This window comes from Cyprinodon variegatus, unplaced genomic scaffold (genome assembly GCF_000732505.1).
Source record: "Cyprinodon variegatus isolate N-32 unplaced genomic scaffold, C_variegatus-1.0 Scaffold552, whole genome shotgun sequence".
Classification (NCBI taxonomy): Eukaryota; Metazoa; Chordata; class Actinopteri; order Cyprinodontiformes; family Cyprinodontidae; genus Cyprinodon; species Cyprinodon variegatus.
This window is the reverse complement of record NW_015151005.1, coordinates 376,643-396,179: the sequence shown is the minus strand read 5'-3', so window position 1 is coordinate 396,179 and position 19,537 is coordinate 376,643. Positions and strand designations below refer to the sequence as shown.

General features: G+C 36.8%; 2 protein-coding genes across 3 annotated transcripts in view; both read left to right on the top strand.

The window, feature by feature from the left end:
• tspan33 (tetraspanin 33) overlaps positions 1-6,499 on the top strand; it is a 7,552-nt gene extending 1,053 nt beyond the window's left edge. The window contains exons 2-8 of one of the 2 annotated variants that reach the window (XM_015391612.1): positions 482-535; positions 662-789; positions 1,424-1,498; positions 2,019-2,114; positions 3,789-3,917; positions 4,017-4,169; positions 4,253-6,499. In XM_015391612.1, the coding sequence (XP_015247098.1) occupies positions 493-535; positions 662-789; positions 1,424-1,498; positions 2,019-2,114; positions 3,789-3,917; positions 4,017-4,169; positions 4,253-4,354 (726 nt within the window). In that variant the 5' untranslated portion in view covers positions 482-492 and the 3' untranslated portion in view covers positions 4,355-6,499. Of the gene's footprint in view, positions 1-477; positions 536-661; positions 790-1,423; positions 1,499-2,018; positions 2,115-3,788; positions 3,918-4,016; positions 4,170-4,252 lie in introns of both variants that reach the window. The other variant, XM_015391611.1, reaches the window with a different exon arrangement.
• A 1,966-nt stretch (positions 6,500-8,465) lies between these two features.
• Positions 8,466-17,986, top strand: smo (smoothened, frizzled class receptor). Its single transcript, XM_015391627.1, has 12 exons — positions 8,466-9,296; positions 11,122-11,321; positions 11,503-11,706; positions 12,076-12,248; positions 12,347-12,566; positions 12,655-12,778; positions 13,243-13,335; positions 13,659-13,767; positions 14,816-15,001; positions 15,109-15,257; positions 15,746-15,880; positions 16,578-17,986. Exons 1-12 carry the CDS (start codon positions 9,044-9,046, stop codon positions 17,159-17,161), a joined length of 2,430 nt encoding a protein of 809 aa, XP_015247113.1. The 5' UTR covers positions 8,466-9,043; the 3' UTR covers positions 17,162-17,986.
• Positions 17,987-19,537: the final 1,551 nt, after the last annotated feature.

Sequence of the window (19,537 nt, the reverse complement as noted above, 5' to 3'; positions counted from 1 at the left end):
GCTGATTATTAAGATATTTTTATACTTTCTAATAGAAATCTGGCCTGCAGGCATAATATACCACAGCTCTAGATTGTTTGCTGTGCCTTTAGGAAACAAGGCAGAGAAATCACTTTGCTTCTCTCTCACAATGCTGCAGTCTTTCTGGTAATAGGATCTATTTTAATTCAGGTTGGGAAGGTTTTTTTTTCTCGAATGCTTTTCTTTTATTCTCTTTATAATGGAAATGCAGAGCTGAATGGAACACTTTGTTATTTACGGGCGGAATTAGTCATGAAAAAAGAGTGAAGAGAGGATTTCATTACTCTAAATACCTTTATCATGAAGATAAAACTGACTCATAATTGCCCTCTGCACATCTTTCTCATCATCAAGATGTTTAGAGGGTGCCGCACCCCCCGACAAGTAGAAACACACAAAATGATTTTCTTCAGCAAACATTAATCTGTTTTCTGTCATTTTCGATTTTCTTCTCAGGTAGTCTCCCTGGTAATGGTGGCAATCGGTGTTTATGCCCGAGTGATAAAGCATGCAGGTAAATTGTCGTATATATCTGAGAGTCAGGACTGGGACTTTGCTCTAAAAAAGGCTTCACTGCTACATAGATCTATCAGAAAAACAGATGAAATGTGTGAATTCTAGGTTTCCTTTTTCGTTGCAGAGACAACCCTGGCAAGTCTGTCATTGGATCCCGCCGTGATGCTTATAGTTGTTGGAATCCTGATGTTCATAATCACCTTCTGTGGCTGTGTGGGCTCGCTACGTGAAAACATATGCCTCCTGCAGACAGTAATTGGGTTTTAAATATTGTTGACCTTTTATTTAATATGAATTACTTAGCTGTTAATTTGAATTACAAGGATGCCAAAAAATTACACATAAATATAAACATTCTCCTTCCTTATTGATCAGTTGTATTACCACAGCATCATGCTGCCACCACTGTGTTTCACATTGTGTATGATGTGCCAGCTAATACTTTAGTTTTAGAATAATCTGTTTAGAGCACCTTCTCCTCCACCTTTTTTATCTCCCACTTGACTTTTAACAAATTGTAATAAATTACATCTTACAGCTTGTATTTCAACATTAACTTTCCTTTTACATTCCTCCATGAAGGTCAGATTGTCAAATTGATGAATTTCTGTCTTTTGAGCAGGGGGGTGAAAAAGTATTTCTCCCATTGTTATTTTTTCGATATTAATTTGTAGAAAACATAAAGACTGGTATGTTTTCTTAGTCTTTCCACTAATGTATTTTTACCTGTGATATTTTGTGGTTGTTAGGGCTGTAAATAATTTGCCAGGTACAGTAAAATGTCACAATAGATTAGTATCAAGTGAATTGAAAAAAATAAAGAATTATTTGCTTTACAGTTATGTTATCATACTGATATAAATGATTTGTTTTTTACCCATCCCAGTTCTGCATCTCTCTGATAGTGATCTTTATAATCCAGTTGGCTGCTGGTATTCTGGCCTTCATCTTTTCAGACAAGGTAATCAAGCATTGTTAAATATTAGCATTGATTTGTCAGTAAAACGAAGTTAAAAGCAGATTAAAAGAGTTTTTGAACAGATTTTTGAATGATTTGAAGACTAAAGGAGAATCTTAACCAGCTTGTAAAAGGATGTTTTTTTTAGAGGATCTTTAGAATTCAGTCCAACTTTTAATTATTTTTTTATATGAAAAACCTGCAACTCAAAGTCAATCAAGAATTGAAGATTTTGTGTGTATTAGTCTTGCAAAATTGAACAATTTTAATATACAACTTTGAAGATTAAACAACATTTGCTGCTTAAATTTAGAATTGGTTTCTTTCAGTGTTAACGCTCAAAAATTGTGCATGCAGCTCCTCCAGTACAAACCGAGAAGCTGGGCGGAGTCTGGTGGATTCTCCGTATAACCACCTGCCTCTCAACTTTAAACAAGCTTTTAATTCAGCCTTATTTTTCAGTTTCAATTACAGTGCTTCAGCATGCATATAATGTATTTTTTCTTTTACCTCCTCTTTCAAGGCAAGACACAAAGTAACTGAAATAATCAATAATGCCATAGTTCACTACAGAGATGATGTGGATCTGCAAAACCTTATAGACTACGGCCAGAAAGAGGTAGGAGTTTTGCATGAGTTCAAATGGTCACTTTAATTTTATTTTGGAAATGTGTCTCTTTGTTAAACTAAATCAGTTTAAAAGCCTATTGAAATTTGTTTGAAGGATACATTTCTTCCTTCCCAGGAGTTTTTTTCATCAGAAAGAAAAGAAAAGGAGTAATACACAATGGCAGTCATGTGTTTATTAGCTTTGGTTTTACGCTAAATTCTGTTTAATATTAATTTAATGAGGTAAAAACAATCCAATAAAGGTATTAAACTGCTTTACTGACTGCTGCAACTAAGAGAGATACATCTTTTATATTCAATCTTGACAAACAGGAAAAAAATGCATTGTCCACTAACTGTTTTTTGTTTCTGTTTTGTTTTTTTAATTCCTCTATCTCTGTGATACGATTGGTGAACTGAAAATAATTTTATGTATCAGGTGTCCACTACATTGGACTTTTCATTAGGATCTAAACCTTGATGGCAACAACTTACTCAGATAGAATAACATCAAGACTTCAACATAAGCCTGAGCTTAATATCCACATAGCTATCCATCACCATTTTTTTTTTTTATTTTAGTTTGACTTTGTTATGCCTTTAAAGTGTAATACAAAAATCAATTACCCTTTTCTTAAACTAACAGTGTATTATGCACTTATCTTTCATCACCCCATAAAATATGCTTGCACAGATGGACGCCATTTTCCTGGATGAGGAAGAGAAAATTACGAAAGCCCCACCCCTAATGGCCTATGTAGATAACATGAGTTAATTCAGGAATATGCAGTTAGTGAGAGATATTAAGGTTTACAAATGTCTTCCAAAGAGGAAAAAGTTTAATTACTAGTAATTAGGAGGTTAAGAAGCTGAAAGTTAAACACTTTTTTTTTTTTTTACGTCACTAGTGGCTTGTTTTTTCGACAGTAGGCTGACAGGAAAGGGGATATGAGAGAGAGGGAGAGACATGCGGCAAAGGACCACAGTGCGAATTCGAACCTGGGTCGGCCGCATCAAGGACTTAAGGCCTCCGTACATGGGTCATGCACGCCAACCACTGCAACTGGGGACTGAAAATATAACTGTTGTGACCTAAAACTGTTGTGACCTAAAATTAATTCATTGGGATTAGGTTTGGAAGGAAAAGAACCAAATAGAACCAGCTTTCATGGATAAACTTCTAACCCTAAACCTCAAGGAATATAATTTCTCTAGGATGAGTGTCATCTCTCTGGGTTTGGAAATTTAACAAGTGATACTGAAAGCATTTAAAGTATGCAAAAAAAAAAAAAAAGGCATTCAATGAAAAGATCGATTGATTGCTACTAGTTCATTAGATTGGTTTGGACTCAGTCAGGCGTTATTTCAAGGAGTTGTCGTTCTTTTGTTTGTAAAAAAAAAAATCAGAATAGTAATAATTTAATCTTTATAAGTTACATTATCATAGAAAGTTCTCTGAATATGTGAATTTGAAAAATCCTGTTTATTTGAACATAATCATAAAAATGTTGTTTTTTAGGCTGCTCAGCTGATATCTTTGTGGAATAGGAGGTTTTTGTTATTAAATCTGAAATCACCAAATATGTGTTATATAGTAATCTGTAGTATGTAACAATGTTCCTTTATATTTTACTTGTAGTAGCATCATATTGCTGTATTCATTCCTTTCCCTTCATCTCCTCAGTTTAGGTGCTGTGGCGGAACAACAAACACTGACTGGTCCAAGAACGTTTACTTTAATTGCAGCCCGTCTAACCCAAGCAAAGAGCGCTGCTCTGTCCCCTATTCCTGTTGCATCCCCTCCCAAAAAAAGGTCCCTCCTTGAGAAACAAAGTCCCATGATGAGTTACTGTTGTTGTTTCTGTTTCCTTTTTAAAAGTAAACCTCTTCTTTTCTTTTTTATTGTCTGTAGGAGGTACCCAACACCCAGTGTGGTCTGGGGATGCAAGAAAAGGCAACTGAAAACAAAATTTACACCGATGGCTGCATAGACAAGATGGTTGACTGGATTCACAGTAACCTGTTCATACTAGGTGGCATTGCACTGGGACTGGCGATCCCGCAGGTATATTTTTGTGTAATGATTGCATAAAAACCTGGAAAAAAGTATCCAAAGATACACGTTTACCCTTGTTTTCTCTTTTGCAGCTAGTGGGGATGCTTTTGTCTCAGATTCTGATAAATCAGATCAAAGACCAGATTGAACTACAAAACTACAACCTCAGGCATAGATCTGACCCATGGAGCTGATCCTGGACCAGATTTTCATAAGGGACTCAAATGATTAGTCATTACTAAAGAGCTTGAGCTTCAAAATGTGTTACTTTGCCGCCACCTTCTGGAACGTAAAGGAGCCTACATTTACCACGGTGGGTCTGCTTTTTGATGAAAATAGAAAACAAAAAAATGTTACTTAAATTTGGAGCATATTTGATTAAAACTCAGAAATCACACTTAGACAATGTCTTTGGGGCAATATTTTGTTGTTCATTTTGTTTTCTTTTGTATTATCAGAGTTTTGTTGCTTTTGTTATATATTATAAATTTTTCAACTCTATTTGAAGTGGAAATTTGTGTTTTTCCATTATATTTGAAGTGTTTAGGGTTGTCAAAAAAAAGAGCATAGGTCCAAATTGCAATGAGTTGTCAGATATGTTAAAATGGATCATTAGCTTCCTTCCATCCAGGACTTGTTTGGATCTAGGGTAAGTTTTAGCAGATCGTTAAGCACCCTGCAGAGGATGTAGCGCTGGCGCATTGAACCATTTGCACTCCACCAGTGCTTTGAAAGTGTCCACGATCACCACGAGATGTTACAGAAGTGCTTCAACCACAACAGCCTGCAAGGCAAGGCAATTTTATTGGTATAGAACAATTCAGTACAAGGGCAATTCAAAGAACTTTCAGCAACCTGGGTTTTTTTTTTCAGGCAGACTCCTGCAGCTTGGCGGAATCTCTTATTGCCAGTGTCCAACAATACATGTGGGTGTTAAAGCCATGACAGGCACCATAGACTTTATAGCCAAGGTTATGAGCGGCCGCTTTTGCAATAGAGGCAGAGAACATGGTCCACTTAGACTCCATATCCCCCAGGAGCCTGAGAAAATCTCTCTTATAGTTGTGAGTTAAATTATTTCATGACTGAGGCCTCTGCCAGATTGTCCGAACACACCGTCACTTCTCACTTGGGTCTTTAGAGCATCTGTTCCAACGTCTCACCAGGTGGTATTTTGTGGACAGCACTACCCCTTTCTTCACCTGAGTGTCCAAGAGATGTGGCTGAAAGTCAGAGGATACAGTCTATCATCGACCTCTGGCTTAGGATGTATGGGTGCCATGTGAACTGATGAACATGCTTAAGCATGAACATGTTTTTCATCATGGACAGTCTATGGTTTGCACAGACATCAAATACTTAAATACCAATCAGAACCAATGGCCCATTCATTTGGATCATGTACCGCCAGGTATCACTGTAATTTCCCACATTGGCAATGAAGTACCCCACTAAAATGATGGAATCCCTAAGAGAAGTGTTATCCAGCATACAAACCCTCTCCCTGTGGACCACTCCAGAGTAGAAGACGGCCCAGCCTCTCTTAATGAGCCAGGTTCCAGAAGCAGGGCTTTGCTTGAAGGTGAGCCTGACTATACCTACCCTTTATCACTCAACCTCCTGACAAACTCAAGCTTCTTCCCCTCCATTGAGGTGACGTTACAAATCCACAGCACAAGTTTAAGCATCGATGAAGCAGTTCACATAGTGACTTCTGACAATTCCTCTTACCATTGATCCCTCATTAGTCCCCCTCAGGGCATGACCTCCAAACCCTCCAACTGCCACTCCTCCAAAAACATTTACGAGAGTGAAGTCAAATTTCTTGCACTTGTGCAGAAGTTTAAAAGTGAAAACGGAAGTGAGTAAAGCTAATTCAGATTCAAAATAATAATTTTCATTTTTGTTCTGGCATATGTTAAGTTGCCCCTCTAATTAATACCATCCCCTCTCTCTCTTGAAAACAATTTATTTGAAAGTAAATTGTTTTTTTTAATATTATCTGTGCTGTTTTAAAATGAGATCAATTCATGTCTATCTTATATCCATTTCACTTTTTGAGTATTGCTATATGTTTCTTTTTTTTTAATGCCTTGTCTTCCCCTAGTTGGTTATCACTGATGTCTAGCCAATGTCCAACTGTGTTTTTTTTTTCTTTACATCTAAAGGGATTTTATTTCAAACCAATATATTAATTATTTCATTTTTTAGCCCTAAAACTGACTCTTGATGTAAGCTGAATGTAAAAATCCAGCATTTAGATTTACATTGGCTTTTTTTTTGTCTGTTTTTTACATGTGGTTTTAATACATGAATAAAGATTACCTCACAAAATTTGTCACATTCTTTCCTCAGATCACCAGACTCTAATTTTAAATACATTTGTGGAATTTATATCAAATTTTAAAATAGTTTTTAGTCCTAGGTTGTTTCTGTTTGTTTTTCCTTCTTAGTTAGTTTTATTGTTCTGTTCTGCTCCCGACTTATTTACGTGGTTGTTTTCACCTTATGTTGTCAGGTAGCTGACATGTTTGCTTTAGGAATTTTAGAGTCTGCTTTAACATGCTGCATAGATGATTACCAAACCAGACTTCCTAAATAATTGGTGACATGTTTGATCATCTCATGCAACAGTCCTTTACCTCTTCCACTAGTTGTTTGTCTGATGTGAAATAAATTAATTGACCTTCACTTTGTTTAAGAAGGAAAGCAGAAATGTTATTCTTTGTGTTTAATACAAACTTATTTGCTTTGACAGCAAAGATTGATGTTGTTCACATCAGCAGAATAAAGAATTTGAGTGTGTATCTCAACGTTGGCTACAAACATCATTAGACTTTTTATTTGGCTTAAGATAAACCAGAGAACACTGAAGCCGCATGTCTCCATTTCAGTATTTTTTTTCCAGAACAAAACAAAAATGTAATCTTTTGAAGTAAAGGTAGTTCTGTATGCATAAACAGCTTTGACGCACTTCTCCAATCTAAACATGACATTTGTCTGTGGGTTAACGGTTGCTTTGCTACTCTTGCTTCTCTCAAGCCAGATCGCACAAACAAATGTTGTGATTTAGTGGGGAAACTGATGAAAATGTGACGTCTTTGTGGGTGTCTCTCATTGTGGCGAGTATGATTCAACCTGTGTGTGTGTTGGACTGGGCTGCTCTACTCTGTGTGTGGTCCTGTTTTTTTTTTTTTTTTTTTTTTTTTTTACAGCCTCTGACTCACTCAGACAGCCATGCTATGAAGGATTTTGAAGGAGGCCCATACGCTCACATTCTCTTGCTTACAGGGTAGATCTTATTCAATCTTATTTCAAGCAGGACAGAGAAAAAAAAGGAATCCAAAGCCGTGCAAATGCCACGTTAACTTTTACTAACACATTTGTTTTTACTTGATAAAGTAGCTGCACATTAAAAAATCTATGTGATTTTAAGCTATAAATTTGAACAAATCAACCTCGCAGTTTAACACATTATTGAAGTTTTGTGCTAAAAAACCTCCTGCCTCTAACAAATAAAACTCTACTGTGCTTTCTGATAAGTGAGGTAGAAAATACTTATATTTTTATCTGTTTTCAAGTATGTAGCTCCAAGGGAATTATTTGCATGGAGAAAATATTTCAGGCCCCCAAGATGAGAGGTGGATGAATATACTCTTGTCATATAGAAGATATATGGTGCGATGCAGCTTATGCATAGGTGGAAGAAGATGGCTTTGATAAAATAAACGGTTTACAAATTGTGTAAAAAAAAGTGTAACCAGTTCATTTTGTCATTTTATCAGCTAATAAATTCATATGAAAAAAGTTTAGATTTAGAGTGAGAGATGAACAGAGGAGGCCCAAATAACTTAAAAAAAAAAACTCTTTAAATTAAGGCAGCATCAGAAACTTTTCATCATGCAATAAAACTGTCATCAGGCATCTGAGATACTAATAAGCAATATGATTAATTGATCTGACGACCCTCACCTTAATGTGTCCCCTGGATGGTGAACTACATGACTGGTATCTAAACCCACCATTAGTTAGAAGCCTATCTGAGTTCCTTCTAGGGGTGTTTAAGTACAGACATTAAAGTGAGTTGTGGGGAATTGTCCGTGTCTATATAAACTTCTTTCACAAGGAGCAAACCTGTCAAATCTGTGTAGTATTGGTTTTGGGGTCCTTCAAATGTGTAATTCTGAGCAAGGCCCCAGCAATAAGGCACATTCTTCCACTAGCAGAGGGGGGATGGGAGAGGAGGTTTTCTTTTTTTTTTTTTTTTGCTCTGCTCTCCCCCACCATGTGCATACCAGAGACAAAAAAGCCTACCAGATCCTGAGCTGCAACCAACAGGAGCACAAACAATCTGAAGGACTTCTGCCATCAGATACTCTACATGGAGGAAAAACGGATTTTTGGGATGTATACACTGTTCTAAGGATCATTTCTCAGTTTTAGTTTTTCACTGAAGAAGTGGGTGGTGCATGTGAGCAGAAGATCCTATTACAGAGATTCAGACTTTTTCCAGTTTTTTTCTATAAGTGGGGGTAGGGCGAAGCAACTTTCTCTGTTATGGTTTTCTTCCTAAAGCCATCCAGCAAAAAACTTCATTTGATCTGGATTCATCTTTAACTATTTTTTTTATTTGATACTTTATCAGGAGTAATTGAGCTGAATAATGTGGACATTTAGGACTATTCTGTGGCACACGGACGAAAAGTGCAGAGCCAAAAAGTTTGAGGGGACTTCAAGAAAACTGTAGAGAAGAAAAGAACGCCCTGCAGTTTTCCTGCAGCATGGGAATCTTTCTGTTTTACCACAGTAGCTTACAGTTTGATTCCTAAAGCCTTGTTCTTTTGAGCAGTTGGATTTTCCTCAGGTCCATTTCTCCTTTCAAGATGTCTTCCCAGGCTTGGAGCCCCATTGTTGGGATGCTTTGCATCTGGGCTGCCTGGCTGTGGGGCTGTAGGGCAGTGCTGGCCCAGAACGGGACATTGTTTGAAGACAACTGCAAGAAAACTACAACTTGTGAGGCGCTTAAATACAACACTTGCTTGGGATCACCTTTACCGTACACCCATACATCTCTGATCCTGGCTGAGGACTCCAGTAGCCAAGAGGAGGCTTTTGAAAAGCTGACCATGTGGTCTGGTAAGTTAAATAAAAACAGTTAAGGTAATCAGAGATGCACTCATTATAGTAATAAAACTCACTTAACTTATTATATTTTCATCACAAATTATAATGTGATCGATTCAGATTTTAGTTGTGCATGATTGTGATATTGAACCAAAACAAACCAAAAGTTGTTTTTTAAAACAAATCTGAAAAATGTGGTACACATTTTATTCACTTCTCTTTATCAATCCTTATGGAACCACATATAAAATTAATTGTAGCTCTAGGTTTTTTGTTTTTGTATAATTTTTCCTCATGTAGGGACTGCAGTTTTTGTCTAAAGGTCCACAAGCTTAGTCAAATCCTAACTTTCTATTCTCCATTGCACTGCTTAATAAAACATTTCTACAGCATGATACTACCACTACCATGTTTCATTCCAGTAAAAGTAGATGTGCAATGTTGAATGTCCACATAATGTGATTTCTTTACAAATAAGTAAAATTTTGATGTAACCTGATCAGGAAAACCTCTTTTTTTATGTTTGCTCCATTCTCAACATGGCTAATTTTGGGAAATCATAGTAAATGGGGTTTGAGTCATAATCTGCACCCCTTCTAACAATCCTATATCTACCACATTTAATAACAACCAAATACAGTTATTTAAAGTAATGCATTGCATTACAACAAAATGTAAAAACCATAAAATAGTTTAATACATTATGTATGGAAAGACAGAACAAACTGACCAAGGTTTTAATAGTATTTGGTCATGTTCTTTAATTGTGTGATGCTTTATTGTGTGAAGAAGAACAATTCTGGCCTCAGGTGAGCTGTAAAAACTGTTTTAGTGCAAAACGGCAGGAAAGAAAGGGTTAAAAGCCATCATAGATAACACAAAGGTGATGTAGAGGAGAGAAATGGAGCGTTAAACATACAATTGTTTGAGGATTCACACCTTTTTAAGCCTTTCATCCTTTTAACCAATGGAGTGAAGATTCTACAGCACATATCAAAACAGACTCATCTCTCTCCTCTGTTCCTTGAAGGAGCCATTGTCAATGATTAAGGCTGTATTTGCTTACTTCTTTATCTCAGAATGGAAAAAGTGTAAAAAAGGAGTGATCTGCAACTGGTTTTATTTGATAAAAATGCATATGTTAGTTTTGCTATCACAAATTTTTAAGTACATGCAGCTATATTGGATTTAAATGACTTTGTTATTAAGAAAGTTAAGATTCTTTTCAAACTTAAAATGTAAAGATTATTTAAAAAAAACCAGGAAATAAAAGAATAATTTAAGGGCATCAAGCTGTTATTAATTCTAGTTCATATTGTATTTTCTTTTATTTTTGGGAGGACAAGAACTTTGTTTTTGTTTTTATTTGGGCAACATTTAAATCCTATGGAATTAAGTATTTTCTACAGTTTGTACCAACATACTTTTAAAGGTATGTTTTAAATAGGTATCCTTTCCTAGACGTCACGCTAAGGAGTTAATTTAGTCGATAGAGCTATCTGAATAATCTTCAGCAGAGCAGAAACTGACTAATGGCAAAAACATATATATCCTAAATCATTACCCATTTTATTCAAGCTTATAAATTGCATGAAACACAGAGACATTTGTTGAAATATTCACAGGTTTAAAATGTGTGAAATCTAAAAAAAAACATTTTGATTTATAGATATTTGGAAAGCCGATCAGCAAAGAAACTGGATCAGGATAATTGTTTTTGGCTTTGATCTGTGGATATATATATCCCTTCCCACAATAACCAATATTGATCAAAAATCTCATAATTAAGGTATATCTGCACTTTTGGTAATTCTGTGTTATTCTTTTCATCTCCTAGGATTGCGAAATGCTCCACGCTGTTGGTCTGTAATCCAGCCACTGCTCTGTGCCATCTACATGCCAAAATGTGAGAATGGGCAAGTGGAGCTGCCCAGCAAAAGTCTGTGTTTGGCCACACGTCGCCCTTGCAGCATCGTGGATCGAGAGAGAGGATGGCCCAATTTTCTCAAATGTGACAAATTCCCAGTGGGCTGTTCGGTATGCCTCTATTATGTGTATTAATCCCCAAGGAGGAACTTTCTCCATCTGTTTTTTTTTTTTAAGATCTTAAGTTAGGTCAGGATAGTAAGAGTGTGTGAGTCAGGATATATCTGGTCAAATTTTTAGGATCTGTTTAATTTGCCTTTCTCAATGTACACCATGTTTTGTGCAAAATCAGGTTCCGAAGTTGAAGTTCAACACCTCAGGCCAGTGTGAAGCTCCTCTGGTGAAGACAAACATTCAGTCCAGTTGGTACAAGGATGTAGAAGGTTGTGGTATCCAGTGTGACAACCCCTTGTTCACAGAAGAGGAGCACGATGATATGCACGCCTACATTGCTTACTTTGGCACAGTCACCCTCCTCTGCACCTTTTTTACTTTGGTGAGACATTACAACCTCTACTAAGATATGAAGCTGATCATGTGTCCTTTTTTCCTTCATAGTCTGGAAAAGTATAGAATTGGAATACAGTATCTTCTGGGTTTTGATAACTGGAAAAATGTTTGCTAACTTTATTTCCTAAATGCTGTCGTTTATTTCTGCACTACCTTAGAGTCAGTCCTTCCTTGTGCCCTTTTTTTTTTACTTAATTCTGTCCTTTTTATCCTGTTTCTTTCCCTCTTTGTATCCTTCTTTTGCTTAGATGTTGTGTTCTACCTTCCTTTCAGTTTCTTCTTCATATACTTTTATGTACAGTATATCCTTTCAAGTTTTAACATTAAGCCATCATCTCCCCCTGTGTCAATACAGGCCACATTTCTTGCTGACTGGAAAAACTCAAACCGCTACCCAGCCGTCATTCTCTTCTACATCAATGCTTGCTTCTTTGTGGGCAGCATTGGTTGGCTGGCCCAATTTCTGGATGGAGCACGCAAGGAGATTGTGTGCAAGAGCGACAACACTATGCGGCTAGGGGAGCCCTCGTAAGTTGGAAAGATCCAAGCCTGCATTGCCTGATGATTGCATAAAAAAAAAAAAAAGAAATGGACATTAAAATACTCTATCACTTTTGTCTCCGTAGATCTTCAGAAACGCTGTCATGTGTCACCATCTTCATCATCGTCTATTACTCCCTGATGTCTGGTGTGATCTGGTTCGTCATGCTCACCTACGCCTGGCACACCTCCTTCAAGGCTTTGGGAACAACTCAACAGCCGCTATCTGGACGAACCTCTTATTTCCACATGGTGACCTGGTCCATCCCTTTTGTCCTCACTGTTGCCATCCTTGCTTTAGCTGAGGTGCGTAAAAAGCCTTCCTAAGATCCCAGACTCTGCGATTTATGGAAAAAATTTTAAAAGTTTTTGTTTATGTGTTTGGTATTGAAAGGTGGATGGGGACTCTGTGAGCGGGATTTGCTTTGTTGGCTACAAGAACTACCACTACCGGGCTGGGTTTGTGCTGGCGCCCATTGGAGTGGTGCTAGTTGTTGGAGGCTACTTCCTCATCCGGGGTAAGCTTATGTATTGAAATCCTTCCTTAGCTTTTAAAAGCATGAATAATAATAATAGTTTAACTTAAAGATTTCTAATCATCTCAGCTTATGAAATTGTCAGACTTAATCAATGTCCACTCCCTTAAAAAAAAATGGTTTGACTTTTAAAGTTCAAGCATTAGTGTTGCTTTTAACTGAACTGAATCTACATATTTCTATTCTTTGATATTACAGAGTTAAGGTCAAATTCAGGTTACAAAGTGAGACTAAAGAAGACAAACATTTCAGACAGTACTTTTTATAGATTAAGTTGTTGAAACCCACACTGACAGCTGGCAAACGGTGCTAATTACTTGTATTGACAATTTATTCTCTACTGAGTAGAACCAATACCGTCTGTAGTGACCAATCTCTAAGAAAGGGTGGAGTTGAAACTCAACTCATGTTTCATAGCACTTTCTCTAAAAATATCCTTCTTCTAGGTGTCATGACCTTATTTTCCATCAAGAGTAACCACCCGGGACTGCTGAGTGAGAAAGCAGCCAGCAAAATCAATGAGACAATGCTGAGACTTGGTGAGATATGTCGTCCGTTGCCCGTCCTGTTCCTTTTCCTAACATTTGAAAGTTTAATCTGAGCTGAAAGACGAGCCTAACTGTCTCTGGAAACAGATGTTTTGTCTAAAGCAGCAGGCAACATGGCACAAAGAATGTAAACAATCTTAATACCACTACGTGATATAATGACCCAGGAGAATGCTTTGTTTACACTGGCAAATGTGCTGAATGATTTTGATTGTCAGAGATAGATTTAACATGCATATTTTTTTCTTGACTAGGAAAAGACGCAATAATCTGCCTTATATTGTGTCATTTATTTTGTTTCTTATTATTATTAGGTATATTTGGATTCCTTGCCTTTGGCTTTGTTTTCATCACATTCGGATGTCACTTTTATGACTTCTTCAACCAGGCTGAATGGGAGAGAAGCTTCAGAGAATATGTTCTGTAAGTTCTTTATATATAGACTTATATAGAGATATGCAGTGACATTACTGAGGTGATTGGGCGAATTAAATGAGAGGGTGAGCAGAGGAATCTGGAGAGAGCCACAGCTCAGGCCTGTCAATCAACCGCACTTTGTGACAGACGACTGTGAGGTCAGCTCTGAGGTGGGAGGTGGTGTGCAAATAAAGTTGCTTTTAGCTATGGATGCAGGAGAGCTGCGCACCAGGATGATCCTGTCTTTTGCATTGCAGAGGAGCTACTGCGCATGTACAACTTTTAACGAGAGTCTACAGTATGGGCTAAGATTTTTGCTCATCAGGGCCGAAATACTTCACAAATCCGATAACGAAAAAAACGAAAAAAAGATTAAATATCTATATAAAACAATTATATCAGTATGTTCTTTTATTTTATAATTCAATATTTATCTGTTTTTTTATGTCTTAATCAAGAGGTGAGAGGGGTGCGCCCTCTATTGGCCAGCCCTAACAACTAGGCCGCCACTCTCCAACTGGCATTGCAACAAAGGATTTATTCCCTAATTGCTGCTCTAAGTAGGTCGCTCTGTCAGCTAAAGGCATGTTTTGAAGTTTCTATACTCGAGTAATCGATTACTAAATTAGTTGATTATTTCAATAATTGATTAATCACAAATAATCTGATTGATTGTTTCAGCCTTAATTGAAAGCAAAATTAAATGAATCCATTTCTATTGTAATTTTTTCCAAAAGACTTAACATCAAAAGAAAATATTTTACTAACTTTCACTTTAAATAGCTTGTAAGTAGAAAAGTTAATTTTTTATTATGATGTTAACCCCAGGCTTTTGCATTTATCAGTATATTTGTTTGGACTTAATTAAGCAAAGTGATATAAATGCATTTCATACAGAAATCACTAATTGCTTAATGTCCATCAAGCAGTGTTTGCAATGTTGACTATAGGTGGGGTTGAAACTGATTTAAAGGGCGAAAAGCACATCCTCTCCTGCAAAAGTCCATCTTTTATCAGACTATACAGGTCTAAATGTTCTTGATGTCTCTTCCAGGTGTGAAGCCAATGTGACAATTGCTTCTCAAACCAATAAGCCCATCCCAGAATGCACCATTAAAAACCGTCCCAGTCTGATGGTAGAGAAGATCAATCTGTTTTCCATGTTCGGGACAGGAATAGCTATGAGCACCTGGGTCTGGACTAAGGCCACCTTTCTCATCTGGAAACGCACTTGGTTCAAGTAAGCAACTATTAAGTATTAAACTTTCCTTTTTTAATAGAAAATACTATTTTGACACCTACCAAAGCAAATCATTGGCATGCTCTCACTCTTTGTTCCATTTCCAGGATCATCGGTCGCAGTGACAATGAACCCAAAAGGATCAAGAAGAGCAAAATGATTGCTAAGGCGTTTGCAATGAGAAAGGAGCTTCACAAGGACCCGGAGAAGGAGCTTTCCTTCAGCATGCACACCATGTCACACGATGGCCCAGTGGGTAAGTATGTGATAATCTCATGGAAATACATTTTCCCTTTTAACGCTCCATCTTTTGATCAATAACCACTACTGTGTTGGTCTTCAGGTGGTCATACTCCACATGAAAATATGGACAGAACCTAGTTATTTATTCAATTTATTCAAATTAAAAATGGCTGCACCAACTAGAATCATGTAACTAAAATAAAGAAAGATTCAGTTTTGCATGATCACTATGTCATATATACATTTGGAGGAATAAGTATTGAACATGCCACCATTTTTCCTCAGTAAATATATTTCTAAAGGTAATACTGACATGGCATTTTCACCAGATGTCGCTAACAATGCAATCCACACATACAAAGAAATCAAACCATAAATTAAATTGTGTAATAAAGTCAAATGTCACAGGGAAAAAATATTTTGTGTTATTAGGCTTCTTTTAATTGTCTTGCGCTTATGCAATGATTCCATGTTGAGACTCTGTGATTCCTTGTTTCATAGCTGGAATTAATTTTGAGCTGAACGAGCCATCCAATGATGTTTCATCGGCATGGGCGTTACACGTGACCAAGATGGTCGCTAGACGTGGAGCCATACTGCCTCAGGACATTTCTGTCACTCCCACTGGGACACCAGGTGAGTTCTGGGTCTGCTGCAGCTTTTGCACAGAAACTTGCCTATTCTGATATTTGATTTAAAATTTTAATGCAGACTTTTCCCTGCAAGAGTATTTATACCCTTTGACCAATATATGTTGTTTTACTTACTCCTTTGAGTTTTTTTAAATCCTCTTTAAAATCACATTTCCTCTCCCTGGCTTTTAATCATGTCTAAGTGGACATTTGGCAAAATTTTATTTTAGATTTTATTTTATTTTAAAATGTATTTTAATTGAAACATTTATCCTATTCTATTTTTATGTGTTTATGTATTTTTGCCTTCAGTTTTTATCTTATGTTCCTTAACTGTGATTCCTGTACAGCACTTTGGTCAACCGCGGTTGTTTTAAATGTGCTTTATAAAGAAAGTTTGAGTTGAGTTGAGTTACCTTTTAAGCACAAAATTCACTGTATTTTTTTGGTTTATGTTAGCATAGCATGTTAAGTGGAAGGAAAAGTTGGTGGGACATTTAATTCACAATAACCTCTTCACATGTATGCATTACTTTGAGTTTGTAGATCACAAAAACAACAGGATAAAAAAACAAGTCATTGAACTTTGTAATAAACACATGGCACATTGTGACGAAGTTCCCTTTTGGAAAGTTGCTCATGTTTGGCTTCATTTTATGTTTGGCTTATTTAATCCCTTTTTTCTCCATCTTTTCAAACAGTGCCCCCTCCAGAGGCGAGGAACAAGTTGTGGATGGTGGAGGCAGAGATATCACCTGAGATGATAAAGAGGAAAAAGAAGAAGAAGAAAAGAAGGAAGGAGGTGCGAAAGCCGGAAGAGGTGGTGGAAAACCAAACTTGCCTTCAGCGAGAGTTTGGCCGCAGCGCAGTTCCCCGACTGCCTAAACTTCCCTGTCACCCAAGCCTGGTGGCCAATCTGCGTGAACAGCAGAGGGAGCTGACGTTGGAGCAGGAGAATCTGCCAGGCTCTTTACCAGATTTTGAACCTTATGAGGAGAGGTGTCCTTACCTGCAGTGTCAGAGCAGTAAAAATAGTTATCTGATGACTCAGGTTGATTGTCCGGAAAACCTGGGTCTTAGGCCGCGCTGTCACCCTTTGACTTCAAACCGGCAGCCTGGTGGATCATCAATGTTCCCAGGAGGGATGGATCATCCTGGCGGGCTGTCAGAGAGAATGGCTCATGTGGCACGGGTACCAGCGGGCCGCAGGGCTGGCTATGGACCCATCCACTCCAGGACCAATTTAATGGAAGCAGAGCTTATGGATGCTGACTCTGATTTTTAAAACAGCAAGAACACCAATAACTGGGGGTAACCTAAAAACATTCCTCTGAACTCCACCAGACCCAACAACACCAGGGTCTTAAATGTGTGGTCAGTTTTAAGTCTGTTATTTACATTGTATGAGTGTATGTGTGCAAGAGACGTATGGAGACACAAAAGAGAAAAATAATCTGTATATATATATATAGAAAAGATTAGTTTTTATATTGCATTCTGTACAATATACCCTGTGTTCTATTGCATACGTGTAATAAAACAGATCAGGCAGCTAAACTGTCCATGTCTTGTAAGCATGGGCTGGTAAAACGTTCTCAGTGTGATTACATTCAGTCTAAAATTCTTTATGGCATTTTGACAAAACAGCACAAATCTGTATAATATTGCTAAATGCTTTTATTTTAAACAGTAAATACTATTATTGACACTACCCTTTAATAATCTAATATAGCTGGCTAGTTCTAAACTACTATGTTAGTTATAGAGATGCACCAATCAGTCCACCACAGTTTTGAACCGGCCAAATTTCCTCTATCTGTTCTCCCAACCAGTGGCAGTTCTAGATCAAGTGTACCAGGGGGCCAGGAGGGGGCCAGCATTGTTTTCATGGGGGCACAGAAAAGCATGAAATAAAAAATAGGGTTAGGGATTCCAATATATTTAGATGGCTGCATAAGGTAAAATTTCTGTTTAATTAGGTTTGATTAAAAGTCTATGTCTTATTTGGTCAATATACATTCAGAATTTAGGAATTTTACATATTTTCGACTTAATTTTAGTTAAAGTAACTGTTTTCTATAAAATCTGAATTAGAAAAAAGTATTTTTTTTAATTTGTTAAAAAAAAAAAACATTTAGCAGATGAAAAATGGGATTCCTATCCCAATCCCACTGAAGCTATCAACTTATTGTTTTTAAATTATTAGTAAAACTGAATTTATAAAGAAAAAAGAAATTAAATGGATCCAAAGAACTTATCAGTAACGATGTCTGTTCCAGCGTATATCATCATTAGAATTTCTTTGAGTATTATGTCTTCAGTACAGGGGCCAGGACAAGATCTACAGGGGCACTGGCCCCCGTTGGCCCCTGTCTAGAACCACCCATGCTCCCAGCAATTGATTTTTTTAATTTTTTTTTTTATCTAGAGCCCAAAGTGGAGGCTGCAGGGATCAAACGGGGGACTTGCAACCTTCTCAGAGCACAAGTGCATTGCTCTAACCCACTAGATCAACACTCCTAACATATAATAGAAATGTATGGAAGCCTGCTTACAGACAGCTGGTTAAATAATGACTCTTGGAATTGGAAATTTCCTCTGTGCTTTACAAATCACTTTCTTTAAAATTAAATTAAAATTTCAATTAACTGTTAAAACTTTTACATATCTTTATACCTGTAGCCAGTCTACACCTAAAACGTGTGTCATTTTCTTTGCAGCAGCTTTACTGATCGGTAAAAAAGCAACGTGATGTTCCAGTTCAAGATGATTTTACTGTATGAAACAAACTTCTGTTGCTACTGTTTTCTTTAGACAAAATGTATGCCTTTCCTGTAAGGAACTGAAAAATAAGCTAACTTGATGTTTTAACTCACGGTTTCTAGTATCAACAGTATTAGAAAGTGACTTAATTGGAGTTTGACATGTATTACTAAACAGCAGAGTAAAAGTTCAGAGGGGAAGAGTAAAGCCTGCATTAGACTCTTAAGTTTCCTACTTGGTTTGTTTACTTCAGTTTTACAGATAATCTATTGATCTGTCACTTATTGTGTTGTTATTGATCTGTTTCTCTGCCTTTATTTGTAAAATATGCAGTCTTGTTTTATATTTGAGTTGTTGCCTGGTGCAACAACGCATCTCTGTATTTTGTTTGAAGAACATTTTTATTTAGTAAAGCTGAATTTCTCAGATTTACTTTCACGTTTCCACTTTTTTTGTATATTTCGAAAAAAAAAAAAAAAATATGTATGAACTATTGTAAAAATTGTGCTTAAAGTGGACTCTGTACGTTCTCGTCCTCTTCAGTCTAGATTTTTGTACGCATCACAGATGCTTTGAAAGGGCAGTTTCTCTGCAGAACATTTGTCCCCCTGTTTAAATTAAGGCACTGTTTATATTCTTTATACAGCGTATATGTTCTGCAAGGCTGATGAATAAAAAGGGATGACATGGCTGTTTTTTTTTTATTTCAAATAAATGTTCCACTGTTCTTTTTGCTTTAACCAAAACAAGGTGGTATGTAAGTTATGTTTACTGTGGATAAAGGAGGTTAAAGTATACTGTCTATTGTTTTATAGCTAACACAATACCTTGTTTTTATATGTACTTAGTACAAATATGTACATTTATTTAAGCTATTTGCTACTACTATTTCAATAAC